At 47.2% G+C, this 19551-nt stretch overlaps 1 protein-coding gene across 3 annotated transcripts in view; it reads right to left on the reverse strand.

The window, feature by feature from the left end:
* The window catches only part of CCDC180 (coiled-coil domain containing 180), a 597826-nt gene that overhangs the window by 253533 nt on the left and 324742 nt on the right, over positions 1 to 19551 (reverse strand). For all 3 annotated transcript variants that reach the window (XM_029611950.1, XM_029611952.1, XM_029611951.1), the window contains one exon: positions 17704 to 17830. In XM_029611950.1, coding sequence (XP_029467810.1) covers positions 17704 to 17830 — 127 coding nt within the window. The remainder of the gene's footprint in view (positions 1 to 17703; positions 17831 to 19551) is intronic.

Here is a 19551-nt window from a genome sequence, read left to right on the forward strand (position 1 = left end):
GCCCTATTATCACAAAAGTTCTACCACCCAACCCAGACAAAAGGAAACCGTGGTACTCCCAAGAACTTAAATCTCTTAAGCAAGAATTAAGAAGAGTAGAACACACCTGGAGAAAAAATCCTTCACCAACAAATTTGACCAAGTACAAATCCCTCATGCACCACTACAGAATCACCATCCTTCAAACCAAGAGAGACTTCTTCGCACAAAAAATTCAACATTTCATATTCGACTCTAAAGCTTTATTCTCTTATGTCTCGTCCCTCACCAAACCATCGCTCACCCCTATCCCGGATGATCAAGCTGCCAGCAAAGCCTCTAAGCTCGCCTTGTACTTCAAAAAAAAAAATCACCAACCTCCTTTCCCCTCTCTGCTCCAACAAAGGACAGCCTCCACCTTCTTACTCGGCTTCACTACAACAAAACACTAGCTTCAACACTTTCGATCCCACCTCCTCTCTAGAAATTGAAACCTTACTCAAAAAGCTCAAACCAGCTTCGCACCCTTCAGACCAGATTCCCACAAATCTACTAGGCTCCATCCCAAAAACCATTGCTAAGTCGATAGCGGAGATCATCAACTGCTCCCTATCTCAGGGCCTAGTTCCAGATGCCCTAAAAACGGCAATCCTTAAACCTCTATTGAAAAAACTGAACCTATCACCCTCTGACCCAGCTAACTTTCGCCCCATAGCAAACCTTCCATTCATTTCCAAACTATTGGAAAAAATAGTCAATAGGCAACTCTCGGAATATCTGGATGAGAACAAAATCCTAGCTCCTGCCCAGTTCGGTTTCCGAAAAGCTCTAAACACAGAAGCCCTCTTAATATCACTCTCAGACACCATTATCCTAAGTCAGGAAAAAAAACAACCTTGTCTTCTGGTACTCCTAGATTTATCAGCCACCTTTGATACGGTGAACCACACGATTCTAGTCGAGCAGCTAGCAGACATCGGCATCAAAGGCACCGCGCTTAGCTGGTTCAAATCATTCCTCAGCAATAGATCCTACAAAGTCAGGATCAACAACAAAGAGTCCCACCCTGTCAGCTCAACTCTGGGAGTCCCCCAAGGCTTCTCACTATCCCCCTACTCTCTTCAACATTTACCTCCTCCCCCTCTGTCAGCTCCTGTCGAATCTTAATTTAACGCACTACATTTACGCAGATGACGTTCAAATACTCATCCCGATTAAGGATTCTCTCCCCTAAACACTCAGCTTCTGGAACACTTGCCTCCAATCCATTAACCTCCTCCTCACAAGCCTCAACTTAATACTTAACACCAATAAGACAGAACTACTCTTCATCTCCCAGGACAACTACTCCTCAACAACCAACAACTACCTCACCAGCCAAACAACTTTCTCTTCCCAAGTGAGAAACCTTGGCGTCATCTTAGATGGTCAGCTGAACCTCAAGAAATTCATCAATAATACTACAAAGGATTGCTTTTTCAAATTGCAAGTATTAAAAAGGCTGAGACCCCTCCTACATTTTCAAGATTTCCGTACAGTTCTCCAATCCATCATCTTTTCAAAAATCGATTATTGCAACTCCCTGCTTCTCGGGCTACCAGCCACCTCCATCAAACCCCTGCAGATGTTGCAGAATGCCACAGCCAGGATCCTGACTAAAACCAATAAAAAAGATCACATAACACCTGTTGCGATCCCGGGTCGGCCCCGGGATCGGCGCTTACCCCGTCGCGGTCCCGAGTCGACTTCCCGTCCCCCGGGGCTGCAGGGACCTCGGCCGCAGCGTTCCCGGCGCGACTTTGCCCCGGGCCCTCTGGCACCGCGCTCCAGCTCCGCCGGCGTTCCCCGCAGTTGGCTCCGCCCCCCTAGACGCGCGCGCGGCAGGCACCGGCTCTTAAAGGGGCCAGCGCGGGAGATTGCAGCACAGCCCCCAGGATGACGTCAGACGCCCTCAGGGTACTTAAACCCTGCAACGAGACCTGTTCCTCGCCTTGCAACGAGGTTCCCAGGTTTACCCTGTCTTCAGTTGCTGCGTTCCTGTTCCCTCTTGGTTCTCGTGTTCCCTGATCTCGGACTGGCTTCATGTGATTCTCGGCTTCTGACTCTGGACTGGATTACGACGACTCTTGGCTTCTGACCCGGCGCGGCTTACGGTGTTCCCTCTGGCTCTGGACCTCGGACTGGCTTACGACGATTCCCGGCTCTCGGACCCCGGTGTGGCTTTCAGCGATCCTTTGGTTTCTGATCTTGGACTGGCAAGCAACGACTCCCTGGCGCACGACTCCGGACTGGTGAGCGACTACCTAGGACTCCATCTGACTCCGCCCCCGCGGGCCCTCCTAAGTCCCAGCAGCCGGGTCCCTACGGGCTCCTCCTGGGGGGACGCCGGCTTCCAGGGTGAATCTCCTAAGTCCCAGCGGCCGAACTCCTACGAGCTCCTCTCGGGGGAGGCTCGGCTTCCAGGGCGAAGATCCTCTCACCATCGTACCAGCTCCCCCGCTTCGTCCGTCCTTGCCACAGCCCTTGGTCGCATAGGGCTTTCCGGGATTCCACTTCAGCCACTCAGAACTCGGTCCTTGCCGCCTTCCGATCGGGGCTTCCGCTGCTACCTCACTCAGCGACTCGCCATCTGGTTCCGATCGGTCCAAGGGTCCACGAATCCAACAACACCTATCTTGTGGAGCCTTCACTGGCTACCTGTCAAATTTAGAATTCTGTACAAAGTCCTCATGGTTATACACAAAGCCATGCATAAAGACACTCCCCTCGATCTTAGCATCCCTCTTCGCTTCCACAACCCTTCAAGACCTGTTAGATATGCTTACAGTAGCACGCTTTACACCCCTACTGCCAAATCTTCGCTTAGAAAACGAGCCCTTTCTACAGCCGGTGCCCCGCAATGGAATGCCCTTCCAACGGATGTCCGACTAGAACAATGTACAACTACCTTCAAAATAAGACTCAAAACTTGGCTCTTCAGCCAAGCCTTTACTTAATCCTCAATCGACCCATCCTTTATAGGGATGTGAATCGTTTTAGGACGATTAAAATTATCGTCCGATAATTTTAATATCGTCTTAAACCGTTATGGAACACAATACAATACAGATTCTAACGATTTATCGTTATAAATCGTTAGAATCGTGAGCCGGCACACTAAAACCCCCTAAAACCCACCCCCGACCCTTTAAATTAAATCCCCCACCCTCCCGAACCCCCCCCAAATAACTTAAATAACCTGCGGGTCCAGCGGCGGTCCGGAACGGCAGCGGTCCGGAACGGGCTCCTGCTCTGAATCTTGTCGTCTTCAGCCGGCGCCATTTTCCAAAATGGCGCCGAAAAATGGCGGCGGCCATAGACGAAAAAGATTGGACGGCAGGAGGTCCTTCCGGACCCCCGCTGGACTTTTGGCAAGTCTCGTGGGGGTCAGGAGGCCCCCCACAAGCTGGCCAAAAGTTCCTGGAGGTCCAGCGGGGGTCAGGGAGCGATTTCCCGCCGCGAATCGTTTTCGTACGGAAAATGGCGCCGGCAGGAGATCGACTGCAGGAGGTCGTTCAGCGAGGGTTCCGGCGCCTCGCTGAACGACCTCCTGCAGTCGATCTCCTGCCGGCGCCATTTTCCGTACGAAAACGATTCGATTTTTCGATTTTTCGATTTTTAACGATTTTTCACGATATTTTACCCCCCCAAACGGCAACAATACGATTCCCTCCCCCTCCCAGCCGAAATCGATCGTTAAGACGATCGAGGACACGATTCACATCCCTAATCCTTTATAGACACATTCATATCCAATCCAAATTTCAGTGTTTACTTTTTGATCTATGGTTCATGACAAGGTGTCTTACTAATGTCTATCTACAATTCCTGTTATCTGTAATTTAGTTCTTGTTATCTCTTGATTTTGGTTATTTAATTACTTGTTCTCTGTAACCCATTATTCCAGTTTCAGTATCCCTTGTTTTATGTATTGCATTTGTTTAATGCTGTATCCCGTTTCACTGTAAACCGATCTGATATGTTCTTCGGCTCATGAATGTCGGTATAGAAAAGTTCAAAATAAATAAATAATAAATAAATAAATTTGTGTGCGCTACCTGGTGCGCACAAATGTACACCCGATTTTATAACATGCGCGCGCTGCCGCCCGCATGTTATAAAATCCGGGGTCAGCGCGCGCAAGGGGGTGCACCGAGCCCTAGGGGAGGCCCGATGGCTTTCCCCGTTCCCTCCAAGGCCGCTCCGCATAGATCGCTGTATTCTCCAACTTTCATGTTAGCCCCTGAAGAAGAAAATCTTCGAAACACCAGTGGTGTCGGGCGTTTCAGCAGAGCAGGGCCGATGAGCTTTTGGACTCTAGCTTTCGTTCTTTTGGAAAGAGATAAGTCATTTATTTAAAAGAATACTATTTCAAGTTGGAGTTTATTGACATCTTAAAGGGTTTTTGAAAAAAATTTAACAAAAATATATTTTAAAAAATCTTCTGCTTTAAAAGAGAGACGGCAGTGAAAAGTTCTGCTTTAAAAAGAAGTGGCAGTGTTTGTCACGCAATTGAAAAAGGTTACCCTGTGATTAAAAGTGAATGGGCAGTCACACTGATATCAGTGTATAAAAGTTAAAACGCTGTTAAGTGGAGGTGTACATTGGCCCACTTATGAGGGTATACCTTATTCAATGAATTGCGTTCTATATATGTGACCTTCTTTTTGAGCCGTTGATATTATTTTGTCACATATTTTCCAGTTTTATTGTGTTTGTGTCTCTTTCTTTGGTGGCATTCCACCTAGGCTGGGGGGTGGGTGTGTTCAATAAGTTTATAATTTCTTTTAAGATTTTACTACAGAGTGGTGAAAATGCTTTTGACTGTTACTTTTAGATTATGGAGTATTAACGGGAGAATTAAGAGGAAAAAGATTAAGAAAATAAGAACATAAGAAATTGCCATGTTGGGTCAGACCAAGGGTCCATCAATCTGGGCATCCTGTTTCCAACAGAGGCCAAACCAGGCCACAAGAACCTGGCAAGTAACCAAACACCAAAAAGATCCCATGCTACTGATGCCATTAATAGCAGAGGCTATTCCCTAAGTCAACTTGATTAATAGCAGGTAATAGACTTCTCCTCCAAGAACTTATTCAAACCTTTTTTAAACCCAGCTACACTACACTAACCACATCCCCTGGCAACAAATTCCAGAATTTAATTGTGCATTGAGTGAAAAATAATTTTTTCCGATTAGTTTTAAATGTTCCTCATGCTAACTTCATGGAATGCCCCCTAGTCCTTCTATTATCCGAAAATGTAAATAACTGATTCACATCTACTCGTTCAAGACCTCTCATGATTTTAAAGACCTCTATCATATTCCCCCTCAGCTGTCTCTACTCCAAGCTGAACAACCCTAACCTCTTGTTGCGACCGTCGCTGCTCGATGCCCTCACTCCGCCCTCACTCCGCCCTCTCTACCTCTTGGCGGCTCCCTCCGGGTTTGATGGACGTCTGGCTGCCATGGCATCTCCATGCTATCTCCCTCCGGCATCCCCGGACCGGCTCAACGTAGCAGATCCGCCATGTTTGCTTGATGACCTAGGGCGTGCTCGCATGCATGCTCTGATTGAAGTACCAGCAAGGGCGCGAACCTCAGGAACGGCCCCCTGAGATGACATCATCCGCTTCCAATATTTAAGGTCTCTGATATTGCTAGCTAGTCGAGTTAGCAAGGACAAGGACAAGGATTGGATCTGTTCTAGCTACTCTGCCTCCTCGGACTTACCAGAAGTACCCGCTCCTCGGGGGCCTCGCTCTTTTCTTTACTTTTAGGTTACAGATAGGAACCAGCACTCGCTCCTCGAGGACCCATGCTCCTGGACACTCTGAAGATTCTCTACTGCTTGGAAGCTATCGCTGCTACAAACAATTGTGAGTTACCATTGCTCTCTCATAGCTTTCCCTGGAACCAGGTACTCACTCCTCGAGGGCCTAAACCTTTCCAGTTCCTGAGCTTCCTTGAGACCTTAAGTGAGTTTTGTCATCTAGTTCTGTTCATGAACTCTGCCTACTCTGCCTACTCACTTTCTACAGTTTCTCAACAGCTCAGCCATCCTGGGATCGTTGTTCCAGTACCTGAGGGACTACAGCCCTGCCGGGCATATCTAGCTCACTACTGCCATCTCTGGTGGTTTCAAAAACCTGTTTAATAAAAGAACTATATGTGTTTCTGTCTCCATACTCAAGCCTAGCCGGTGGTCCCTCTTGGGATATCCTCACGGGGGCGTGGTCATCTGCCACCGGCCCAGGGATCCACCCACAACTATGTCAGAACCTGAACAGACTGCTAACTCCACCTGCTGAGTCTAACAGGTTCACTACACCTCTTCAGCCTTTCCTCATAGGGGAGTTGTTATCATTTTGGTTGCTCTTCTCTGTTCCTTCTCAATCACAACTATTTCGTTTTTGAGATGCAGTGACCAGAATTGTACACAGTATTCATGGTGCGGTCTCACTATGGAGTGATACAGAGGCATTATGACATTTTCTGTTTTATTAACCATTCCCTTCCTAATAACATTCTGTTGCTTTCTTGACTGCTGCAGCTCACTGAACCAACGATTTTAAAGTATTATCCACTATGATGCCTAGATGTTTTTCCTGGGTAATATGGAACCTAACTTCGGCTAACTTCAGCAAGGGTTATTTTCCCCTATATGCAACACCTTGCACTTATCCACATTAAATTTCATCTGTCATTTGGATGCTCAATCTTCCAGTCTCGCAAGGTCCTCCTGTAATGTATCACAATCCGCTTGTGATTTAACTACTCTGAATAATTTTGTATCATCCACAAATTTGATAACCTCACTCGTCGTATTCCTTTCCAGATCGTTTATAAATATATCTGGGACTGGATCAGGAACTGGATCAGGTACAGACATGGAGGCAACAGGGAAGAAGCAGGTTGCTGCACACCTGGCAACCTAAAGCAGGGTTGCTGCACTCCTGGCAGCCAAGGCAGGTTAACGCATCAGGGTCAGGAACAAGGACTTCTCGGAGACTAGAAACGAGGTACATGGCTTGCATCACGAAGCGCCCTACTCAGCCCGCCCATGGGGCTGGTCACGGACCACGACATGGCTTGCCGCGAGGTACCAGGACATTCGAAGACACAGGAACAGGGTGCTAGCTTTCGGGAGATTCAGGGTACTTAGCTTTCAGGCAAGTTCAGGAACAAGGTAGGAACTTCTTGGCTCAAGGATCAAGTGGCAGAGGCAAGGTTCCTTCCAAGACTCGACTTGAATGGAGGTCCTAAGGCTTAAGACTGAAGCAGTGGTGCAGGGTGGAGGCACAAGAACATAAGAACATAAGAGGTGTAGCAGGAAAGGATCCTGTAGCAAGGACCTGCTCTCTAGGTGATGCATTGTCCTTTCGCACTGAGGATATCTCCCCAAGGCCTACTGCCCAGGAGGGAAGGGTTAGGTCGGCCGTCATAGTTGGTGATTCGATTATTAGGAACGTAGATAGCTGGGTGGCTGGTGGGCGTGAGGATCGCCTGGTAACATGCCTACCTGGTACGAAGGTGGCGGACTCAGAAACGAGGTACATGGCTTGCATCACGAAGCGCCCTACTCAGCCCGCCCATGGGGCTGGTCACAGACCACGACATGGTTTGCTGCGAGGTACCAGGACATTCGAAGACACAGGAACAAGGTACTTAGCTTTCAGGTGAATTCAGGAACAGGATACAAGGCTTGCAACATCTGGGCTGGAACTTGGATACCGGATTGGTAGACAGACCTCAGGGCAGGAACATGAACAGGCAAACATCAGGGCTGGTACAACAGGCAGACATCAGGACAGGAACAGCGGGTAGACATCTGGACAGGACGAGGAACTCCGACCGAGAACATGAAACACTGGACCTTGCAGAAGGCTGGAACACAGGCAACTCCTGGAACGAGGATCTCAGGAGTGACCAACTCCTTGCGAAGGCAAAGATGGACTGGACGTTGAATCCCTTTGTAGAGCCGAGGTGGACAACGCCCAGGGAGGGACCAGCAGGGGGACACACCTGGCTGGCCCTTGAAGAGCAGACGAGAGGCGCGCGCCCGCGCCTAAGGAAGCTGGGGAGATGAACGCTGGAAGCTGGTGGTGTCCACAGCCACATGGAGGGCCGATGGAAGCCAGGCAAGCAGTGGGGCAGCCCTGCCCTGAAGCTGGAGAGGTGGCAGGGTGCTGGAGCGGCTTCCAGCCGTGAAGACAGAAGCAGGAGGCTGGAAGAGAGGTAAGGCTGGCTGCGGAGAGCTGTGGAGCTGTAGGCAATGTAGAGAGCTGCAGGCACCGGCAGGGACGGCCTCCCTGCCGGGTGAGGACCCGGACTGCAGCACGGGCACCGGCAGGGACGGCCTCCCTGCCGGCTGAGGACCCCGGGAGCGGCAGAGCACGCCGGGGAGAGCCAGGAGAGACAGTGGGGGTCCCAACCGCGAGGGAGAGCTCGCGGTGGGTCGGCCCCGCTGCATGGCACAGGAGATGGCCGGGGAGGAGCCCGGAGTCCGCGGCAGGACTGCCGCAACGGCAGCAGCGTCAGCGGCCCGGCTGGCTGCATGAAGGTAAGAGCCTGCCCGCGCTCCTCGCGGGCAGGATCGCAACATTTGCAGTGATGAGCATTGTATCCTTTCTTTGTTTGAAGTCCTGCTTTAACAAGCATCTCTTTTGTCTGAGTCCAAAGTTGTTGGATATCTTTGGCAGTAGATTGAGCTTCCGGGGACGACACTGATAACGGAAGTGGCAATGGTGGTAGTGGTAGTCGTCCGTAGACCACTTCGAATGGTGTTGATCCAGTGGATGTTGCTGGATGAGAATTAATAGCAAATTCAGCCCAGGGCAACAGTTCACTCCAATCATTCTGGTATGAATGAACTGCTTCAGTGTCCTGTTCATCTTCTCTGTTTGCCCGTTGGATTGTGGATGGTATGCTGATGTGAAGTCGAGAGAAATATCGAACTTCTTACATAATGCCTTCTAGAAGTTCGCTGTGAATTGGGCTCCTCGATAGGAGACTATGTGCTTAGGCATGCCATGCAGGCGGAAGATGTGCGCAATGAATAGCTTGGCGAGCTCCATGGCAGTGGGTAAGTCTGGGAGAGCCACAAAATGAGCCATCTTCGAGAACCGATTTACGGTTACCCAAATAGTGTTGTTTCCTCCTGAAGATGGTAAGTCTACCACGAAGTCTGTGGCATTATGTGTCCATGGTTCTTCTGGCACTGGCAAGGGTTCAAGTAGACCCCATGGATGACCCGGCGGTGTCTTCTGTTCAGCGCAGTTTGCGCAGGAAGCGACATAGGAGAATATGTTTTCCTTCACGGTTGGTCACCAATAAAAGGTTTGAAGCTTAGACAAGGTTCTACGTTGACCAGGACGTCCTGAAAGTTTAGAGTCGTGTGCCCAAGCCAATAACTTCTTTCTGAGGTTCTTGGGTACGATGGTTTTCTCTGCAGGTACTGAGTGAGTAGCTGCCAAAATAACCCTCTCTGGGTCAATGATGTGTTGCGGTTCTTCTGGAATGTCCTCGGAGAGGAATGGGCAAGACAGAGCGTCAGCTCTGATATTTTTATCTCCAGGGCGGTACTTGAGCACAAAGTTGAATCTGTTGAAAAACAGAGACCATCTCGCTTGTCTGTGATTCAGGCGCTGGAGGTACTCCAGATTCTTATGGTCTGTGAAGACCGTTACTTGATGTTGCGCTCCTTCGAGTCAAGGGTGCCATTCTTCGAATGCCATCTTTTTAGCCAGATGCTCTTTATCTCCTATTCTGTAATTTTTCTCTGCAGGAGAGAAGCAACGGGAGAAGAATGAGCATGGTTGTGGAACCTTTGAATCACCAGCCTGGCTTAATTAATACGGCCCCTACGCCAACGTCTGAGGCGACCTCCACGATAAAAGGCTTGGTGGGGTCTGGGAGTCGAAGACACGGTTTGCTTGAAAAGGCATCTTTTGGTTTCTGGAATGCATCAATAGCCTCTGGAGACCCAATTAGCAACATTGGCACCCTTCTTCGTCATAGCGGTAAGTGGCACTGTAAGTGAAGAATAATTCTTGATCAAGGTCCTGTAATAGTTGGTGAAACCTAAGAAGCTTCTGAGAGCTTTTAACCCAGTGGGTTGCGCCGATTTCTTAATACTCTCCAGCTTCTGTGGATCCATTTGAAAACCTTGATTGGAAATGATGAAGCCTAAAAAAGGCACTGATTCCTTGTGAAATTCACATTTGGATAGCTTGGCGTAGAGATGGTTCTCACGGAGCCTCTGCAGTACTCTTTTAACATCCTCCAGATGAGTGGTCATGTCTTGAGAGAATATCAAGATGTCATCCAAGTAAATAACGACACGCTTATAGAGGAGATCCCGGAAAATGTCGTTCATTAGATTTTGAAAGACAGCCGGGGCGTTGCATAGGCCGAAGGGCATCGCTAGATATTCAAAGTGACCGTCCCACGTGTTGAAGGCCGTCTTGCACTCATTGCCAACTCGAATGCAAAGTAAGTTGTAGGCTCCTTTCAGATCCAGCTTGGAGAAAATTTTAGCTCCTTGTAGTCTATCGAATAGCTCTGAAATCAGGGGCAGGGGATAACGATCCTTTATTGTTATTTCGTTGAGACCCCTGTAATCTATACATGGACATAATTTTCCGTCCTTTTTTCCCACAAAGAAAAAGCCTGCGCCAGCATTGGACTTGGATGGTCTTATGAAGCCCTTTTGGAGGTTTTCTTGAATATATTCGGACATGGCTTTATTCTCTGCCATGGACAGGAGGTACACCCTACCCTTGGGTGGCTCCGTATTAGGCTTCAGATTAATAGCACAGTCATAAGGTCTGTGAGGCGGTAGTACATCTGCAGCTTCTTTTGAAAAGACATCTTGGAAAGATGCGTATTGAGACGGCAACCCCGGCATTACTGGGGTGGTAGGCATACAGGGTAACGAAGCTACCTCCATTAGGCATTTATCATGGCAGTCTGGACCCCATCTTGACAGTTCCAGTGTAGCCCAAATGAATTGAGGCATATGCTGCTGCAGCCATGGTAATCCCAGTACTATAGGGTGCATGGCCTTCTCTAAAACAAATAAGGAGATGGTCTCCGAATGGAGGGCACCGGTCCGTAGACATACTGGTTCGGTGAGGATTACTTCACCTGGTAAGGACTCTCCATGAATGGATGACAGAAGTAGTGGAGACTTCATAGTGGACGTGGGGATCCGTAGGTGCTCCACTAATCGTAAAATGAAGTTGCCTCCTGCCCCGGAGTCCACTAGGACAAGAGTCTGATACTCTAAGGGTCTGCAGATCAAGGATACAGGAAGAGAGAGCAGAGGAGAAGGAGTGGTGAGACCTAAGAAGAGTCCTCCCGCAGGACTTAGGTCTGCCAGTTTCCCGGACATATAGGGAACGTTTGGATAGCATGACCAGCTTGTCCACAGTATATACACAGCCCCAGTTTATTCCGCGTTCTTCTCTCTTTTGATGTCAGATGGCTGCGGCCTAATTGCATAGGTTCTTCTTTGCTGGCTACTGGGACCGAAGGAACAGGCCTGGGTATGGACTTAACTCGAACTTCACCCTGAAAGAGTTTTCTGGGAGTCTTGGTCTCTTGAACCTTGTCGCGAAGTCGACGATCAATCCTTGTTGCCAATTTCTCTAGTTCAGCCAAGGTCTCAGGCATCTCACGAGCGGTGAGCTCGTCTTTCAGACGAGAGTTCAGTCCTTCAAAGAAGAGGGTCTTCAGGCATCTCAGGTCCCAGGATAATTCAGACGCCAGTGTCTTGAATTCGATAGCAAAGTCAGCTAGTGGTTTATTACCTTGCTTCAGTTGAACCAAGGAAGATCCTGCAATGGTATGATGGACAGGGTCATCGAAAACTGACTTAAACAGTTTGAGAAATCCTTCAAGGTCATGAAGAATCGGATCCTCGCACTCCCAAAGCGAAAAGGCCCAAGACAATGCTCGTCCGTCCAGATACGACAGGATATAAGTGGTCTTGGCATATGCTGTGGGAAAGTGGCCAGGTTGCAATGAAAAGTGCATGCAGCAATTGTTAAGGAAGCCTCTGCATCTCCAGGCTTCTCCCGAGAAGCAGGTACGAGCTGATAGAGGCACAGTAGTCTTGACCATCACCTCAGACGGTTTAGCTTCTTTACCTGTGGTGAAGGTGAGTTCATCTGTGTGTGCAGTAGGTTGAATGCAGCGGTCAGTCCCTAAAGCACAGTCTGCTGTTCGGAGATCCACTGGGCCAGGCCTGGAATGGCCTTTAACGCAGTGAGCTCAGCCGGATCTATGGGGTTAACAATCTGTTATGGTTGAGTGAGTTTTGGTGGTTTTTTGGGTGCTGTGGGAGATAACCACACCCATGGGGAGGAGCCCCGTGAGGAGCCACAGCACTGGGCTAGATTTGTAATGCACAAAACACAGTTAGTTCTTTATTAAACAGCTTGAAGAGAACCACCAGAGGTGGCAGTAGTGAGGCAGTCTGGTAGTTGCAGTCTCAGGGACCTCGGCAGAGGGAGCCCTTCTCTCCTTGATGATGATAGGAGGTTCCGCAGCAGGTTTCCCAGCTAGGAGATACTGTGGATGAGATAGACTGAGAGAGTACTCACTAGGTGTTTGCTGTTGGTATGCGATTCCACCAGATATGTTGAAGAAGGTACAGGCACCGAGGCAGGGAGAGCAGGCGCTCGAGGAGCGAGTGCCTGTTCCCTGTAAGGCACCTGAAATAAAGCAGAGGGCCCCCGAGGAGTGGTTACCCAGGTTAGTAGTTACCCCGAAGGGTAGAGAGAGAGCTTCCAGCAGCAGCACGGAAGCGGCAGAGTAGCGTAGACAAGAACGAATTCGAGTCCTTGCTAACTCAATGAGCTAGCAAACTAGTGAAGGTAATATACCTGGATGGCGTGACGTCAGCATGAGAAAACGCCCTCGAGGTTCGCACCAAGGGTGGCATAAAGGCATGGGGTGCACGCGCACTCGCACCCTAGTAGGTACCTGGGAGGAGCAATGGCGGGAGGCTGCACCATAGCAGTTCCAGGGACGCTGGAGAGGTCAGCTTGTAGATGCTGCGTATCCATTTTACCCAGATAAGTGGGAGGAGCCAAGAATAAGGTGAGGCAAACGGGGCGAAGCCATCTAGCACCGACGGACGCAACATGTGCTACTTGCTAACTTCATGGAATGCCCCCTAGTCCTTCAATCCGAAAGTGTAATTAACAGATTCACATCTACTCATTCAAGACCTCTCATGTTCTTAAAGACCTTTATCATATCCCCCCTCAGCTATCTCTTCTCCAAGCTGAACAGCCCTAACCTCTTCAGCCTTTCCTCAAAGGGGAGCTGTTCCATCCCCTTTATCATTTTGGTTGCCCTTCTCTGTACCTTCTCCATTGCAACTTTGAGATGTGGTGTTTAGCACAGCTGTTTAGCATAGCCCTTTCCCCTTGTTTTGCTTTCCAAGACATGTAAGGAGCCCATATTATATCAAATTTGGTAACAGAGTGTCTCCTTAAAGCGGTAACGCGGTAGCACCGACACGCCCCCGACACGCCCCCTTCTGAAAACCCCGGGGCTCTGCGCGCGCCGGCGGCCTATGTAAAATAGGCGCGCCAGGGCCCTGCTCACGTAAATCCGGGCGGATTTACGCGAGCAGGGCTTTGAAAATCTGCCTGTCTATCTATACATTTTAAAACAAATACAATTGAAGGGGCTTCCAACTTCTTCCAGAAAAGAGCTATTTCATAGTACGTCTCTAGAAATATCTGCTGAGCCAGTAGCTGGGTATATCTATAAGCATGAGGTATCAGTATATTCACTAAAGCATATTTGGAAGAATGAACATTATCCACCCCAGTAATTGAATTAATGAGAGAAAAGATCTCATCCCCAAATCTTTAAATAAACACGTATTCCCACCAGATATGGAAAAACAATCCCATGTCCACACATCCTCTTCAACATTTATTATCAATATATGTAAAGATTTATGCAGCCATTCTGGTGTTAAATACCATTGCAATAACATTTTATAGCTGTTTTCTATAACGGCAGCAGAGATGGAGCTCCTTTCAGACTGCAAAAAAGAAAAATCCCACTCTTCCTTAGAAAGAGCCAGCTCAAGATCTTTCTCTCAAGCTCTTATATGTGATTGAGATTCCTGGAGCTCTTGATTCAAGTAAGCATACAATTTTGAAATAGTCCCTTAAATCTTATAAGCATTATTACACATGTATTCAAAATATATTTTTCCCAATATCAAATTCTTCTTTATGCTCACAGTACCCATGAAATATCAAATTTGTGCATATGAGAACTGTTCTCTGGCTAGTGAATTATATTTCCTGACTAGCAAGTCAAAGCTCAATATATCATTTCCCCCCTATAGATACTCCAATTGAGTTACTCCTGACTCTCTCCACTTCCGAAAGGCTCTCAGAGATAATCTTGGGGCAAATGCAGTATTATGATAGAGCGAGGAACTGAAAAAAATAATCTCTTTGATCCAATATGTTGGTACACCAACAAGACTAAATCCTCAAAGTATTGGTTGTACTAGGAGACAAAACCCCTAGAACTCTTCAGGTATTTTTAGGTTGCCACACCACAGCCTGTAAAGGCATAGAACCACTAGAGCTTGTTCCAAATCCACCCACTGTTTCATCTCTTCCTTTCTATTCTAATCCACTATGGCATGCAATTGAGAGGATACATAGTATCACAAGATGTTTGGTACGCCTAATCTTCCCTGTTACTTGGGCTGGTACATTACTCTGCCTGCCACCCTTAGCGGCCTACGCCACCAGATGAAATCAAATATTTGCCTTTGTTAATATTGCAATATGTTATTAGGTACTCTAATAGGCAAGGTTTGAAATAAGTAGCATAATTGAGGTAAAATGTTTATCTTCATAGTGGCTACTTTCCCCAACCAAGCCCTTCATTATGCTATGTATCAATGGGGTAATTGAAACTATATAAATCATCTATCTGTTTACCCAAATAAACTCCCAAGTATTTTATTCTGTGTCTGGCCCATTTGAAGGAAAAGCCCTGTTGCAACCCTGCCAACTGTTCCTATGGGACAGAAATATTTAATATTTTGGATTTTTCCAAATTCATCTTAAACCCAGACACCTTGATGAACTGCCCCATCTCAGTCACCACCTCCTGTAGAGTGTTCCCTGGATCTGTGAGGGTAAGCAATATGTCATCTGCAAAGAAAGAGAACTTGTAGGAGCTACAATGGATACACCTTGATCATGGAAGTTGTCCTAATCTTAGTTGTAAAAGGTTCCAGAAAAATAGCAAAGAGCAACGGTGACAAGGGGCACTCCTGATGAGTTCCACAACTCACCAAAAAATTATCAGACTATCCCCCATTTACTTTAATGCACGCCCTTGGGGTATCATATAACTTGTGTATCCATTGAACAAAATGACTCCCAAAGTTCATCTTCTCCACTGTTTGAAAGAGAAATGTCCAATGAATCATGTCAAAAGCTTTTTTGGCACCAACTATCAACAGCAGCATGTGAATATTCTCTCTCTTCACCCACCACATTATGTCTACAATTTTGTGGATATTGTCTGCTACCATCCTTCCTGGAATAAAGCCTGCCTGATTGGGATGTATCAAGGAGGCACTAACCTCATTCATGCAGTTTGCTAATACTTTGGCCAGTATCTTTAGATTTAAATTGATTAGCAATATTGGCCTATATGATCCACAGATTGTTGGGTCCCTGACTGGCTTAGCTATTATGGAGAGTCCCATTATATTAGCTCCTTGAAGGAGAGAGCCACCATTTCAAAGGTAATTAAACATTTTGGTCAAAGGACTACCAAATAAGAGGCAAAGCATTTGTAAAATCTAGCCATAAAGTCATCAAGCCTGAGGCCTTTCCAGGCTTTAGATTTTTAATAACTTAAAGAACTTCTGATGCTGACAATTCCCTGTCCAGTATCAACTGGTTTTCATCCATTAACACTGGTAAGGTAATGTTGCTCAAATAACTGCCTATCTCATTTTCCCCAATCGAACCCTGTACCCTATGCAAGTCTTCATAAAATTGCAAGAAACAGATTCTAATATTTAAGGTGGCAGATAACATATCTTCTGCCTGATTCTTGATTTTAACCACATATTTTTGAAAAGCCACCTTTTTCAATTTACATGCAAGTTTTATTGCCCCCTGCTTTATTGCCCCCTTCCCAGAAAATGGCCTGTATGAAAAGCTCATAGAGGATGCTGTGTGACCACTGCAGATGAGTCATGAAGATGTGGAGGATAAAGATTCCCCACTGACCAAGAGCTGACGATGATGAGGTCTGCTGTTGCTTGGGACTTGAACAAACTGGCTCTCACCCCTGCATTGCCTTAGGTTGGTGATCTGTACATATCTCTTAGCTAATTCCCTTTTTGGGAATCTTGATTTCTGGTATTTAGTCGCTAAAAAGAAAAGCAATAAATGATTCTTATTTAAAAGGTATTGGTTAAACATGATGAGCTAAAGGACACCTAGATTTAGTTCATTGTGCTTCCTTTCTGCTGTACTGGCAGTGTATAAGTTTGAGCATACCGATCCTTTATATTCTTTTATGTAATTGATTATGGGCTAGATTTTCAAAGGGTTACGTGCGCCGGGCCTATTTTAAAAAGGCCTCGCAACGCGCGTAAAGCCCTGAGACGCGTGTAAGTGCCAGGGCTTTACTAAAAGGGCTGTCCGGGGCATAGGCGGGGTATGGGCAGGGTGGTCCGGGGCGAGCTGCGGCCAGAGGCCTCCTCACGGCCGCTGGGCTGGGGATCGCATGCCGGCAGTTGGCTGGCGCTCGCAGCTTACTTCAGCCCCAGGGTGCGGGCTCAGCATGCGCAAGGTGCACAATTGTGCACCCCTTTGCACGCACTGACCCCTGATTTTATAACTTGTGCGCACATGAATGCTGCGCGTGCTCCTTTTAAAATCTACCCCTATATGTGTTGTTTAAAATACTATATAATAAAATTTTTGTGATATATTTTGATGCCACTGATTTCTTTAATTATCTGGTATTAGTGGTTTGTGTTTTATACCATAGTTTTTTACAATTAGCAGAGTGATAATGTGGACCCAAGACATACGTTAAGTCATGGAGGTCCAAACTACCTATGTTGTGGTGGTGTTTCTTACACAATTTAAAGGGATTCTTACCCAGTCTTAGAGACTTCTCCAACATTCTGGAGATGGATGGGAAAAAGTGAAGAAAAAAAATATATTTTTTTGAATAAGAAAAGAAAGAAGGGTCTAAAAACAAAATAAACAAAAAGAACTGTCAAAAATAATTGAAAAATGAGTGAAAAATCACAGTGACAGCAATTGGAGACAGCAGTAAATTTTTCTTGTCCTAACACTATCACAGACCAAAAAGATTGTGATGGCTTGCATGGTGGCAGCACAGTGGGAACACCCATGCATGCTCTAAAATACTTTTTCAATCTGTAAGAACTAGGAGAGAGCTTTTACCACATCAGCACTGTTGGATGGTGTTACTCACTTTCGTGGTTGTTTCTTATGCTTGTTCATAGAAAACTGGATGGATATAATTAGGGAGTATTTCATCAATGGAAAAGTAGCCTTGGTCCTTCTATGTTTGTTATATGTAACTATTTCATTACATAAAATAGTTATATATGATGCTTGCTTTCTTTATACCTGTCCAAAGATTTCTTTCACTCCAAAATACTGACTGATGGATGAAGTGTAAGAAGTTATTTCAGTCAGAATTGATCTTGGATATGTTGCCACAATCTCCACCTGATTTCTGTGAAGCATCTCATACCTGTGAAACATAAAATCATCACATAAGAAACATTACTATTTACTGTCATAACAGTTAAGGTGAATCTAAGATGCTGCAGGCTTTATTAGTTGAAAGATATTTTGGGGGGTTATCTCCCATTCCAGTATTTTCAACCCAGGCCTACAGGCTCCACCAGATTAGTCTTGTTCCATAATATCCACAATAAATATATACAAAACAGAACAATCACTAAACTGGTTCAAGCAAATAGGTGTCTAACACCAGCATTTGAAAGCTTGTCCTGAGAAATCAAAAAACTGCCCCCCAAAAATAGCAGAGACAGCTTACAGAAATATAGAGAATATGGATAAAGTACAAAGATATTTCTTTGTTAAAAGATACTTATTTCTATGAGAAGGTTTGGATCATGACACAAAGTGTGAACTGTGATCTTTGGACAATCAAAACTACTAATCATACCCCGGATGTAGAAACGTGAATTTGGAAATGCTGCGCCAGTGTCAGGGATTCTTCAATACAAATTCACACCTACTGCTATTACATAGAAACATATAAATGACGGCAGAAGAAGACCAAACGGTCCATCCAGTCTGCCCAGCAAGCTTTCACTTTTTTTTTTCTCCCCCATACTTATCTGTTTCTCTTGTCCCTTGTAAGTGACTTTTTGTTCTATTTCCCTTCCACCCCACCATCTCTTCCACCCCCGATATCGATGTAGTTAGCAGCGCTGGAGCTGCATCTAAGTGCTGGAGCTGTATCAGTGCTGGAGCTGCATCTAATTGAAGTATCTAGCTAATTGTTTAGGGGTAGTAACCGCTGTCATAGCAAGCTACTCCCACTCTTGTTTATCCAGCTTATCCAGCCTGTGCAATTCAGTCCTTGTTGGTTGTTGTCCGAATATAATGTTAGCAGTGTCGGCTGCGGCAGGCCGTGACCGGGACCGGGTGTCATGGCCGCCGGCCACGGCCGACCACAACTGAGGCCAGGCCGACGGACGCAACCAAAATAGCTTACCCGGGTCTGGGTATGGTCGAGGACGCCCGCGGGGCAGGCAGCCCTTTCCTCTCTCTCTCCCGGCTGCTGCCGTAGCTGAGATCGGCAGCATGGCTCCGCCGCAGTCTGGCTCCTCCCCCTCTGCTCCTTAGAGCCACACGCGCGGCTGAGAGAGATTCTTAAAGGAGCCATGACAGCTAGTGTCATGGCTCCCCCTGAAGCTCCTCCCCTGGCTTCCTGCACTTAAGGAAAGGGCTGAGCATTCAGTCCTTGCCTTGGTATTGAGGTTCCTGCCTGAGTGTGTTCCTGGCTCCTGGTTCTTCGTCCCGCTCTTCTCCCCTGTTCCGTGGATTGATTCTTGGCTTCTGACCTCTGGACTGGTGGACGTGTCTTCTCCTGGCTTGACTCTGGTACGGTGTTGGACCCTTCTCCTGGCATGACCCCGGTACGGCTCTGGACCCTTCTCCTGCTTTGACCCTGGACTGGACTCGGACCCCGCTGGTATACTGATTCTCGGACCGAATTTGGACTCTTCTTCGACTCCATCGTCAGACTGTTTCGACCTGCTGGAGGTGCCAGCCATCTGGAATCCACGACCTGCAGGAGGCGCCTGCATCCAGACCTTCTATGGTCTTCAGAGGAATCGCCTAAGTCCCAGCAGCCAGACCCCTATGGGCTTCTCCTGGGGTGGGGTTGCGTGCTTCCAGGTTGAAGTCTTCTAGCAAGTCTCTTCAGTCCAAGTGGCC

This window comes from Rhinatrema bivittatum, chromosome 8, assembly GCF_901001135.1.
Source record: "Rhinatrema bivittatum chromosome 8, aRhiBiv1.1, whole genome shotgun sequence".
Lineage (NCBI taxonomy): Eukaryota > Metazoa > Chordata > Amphibia > Gymnophiona > Rhinatrematidae > Rhinatrema > Rhinatrema bivittatum.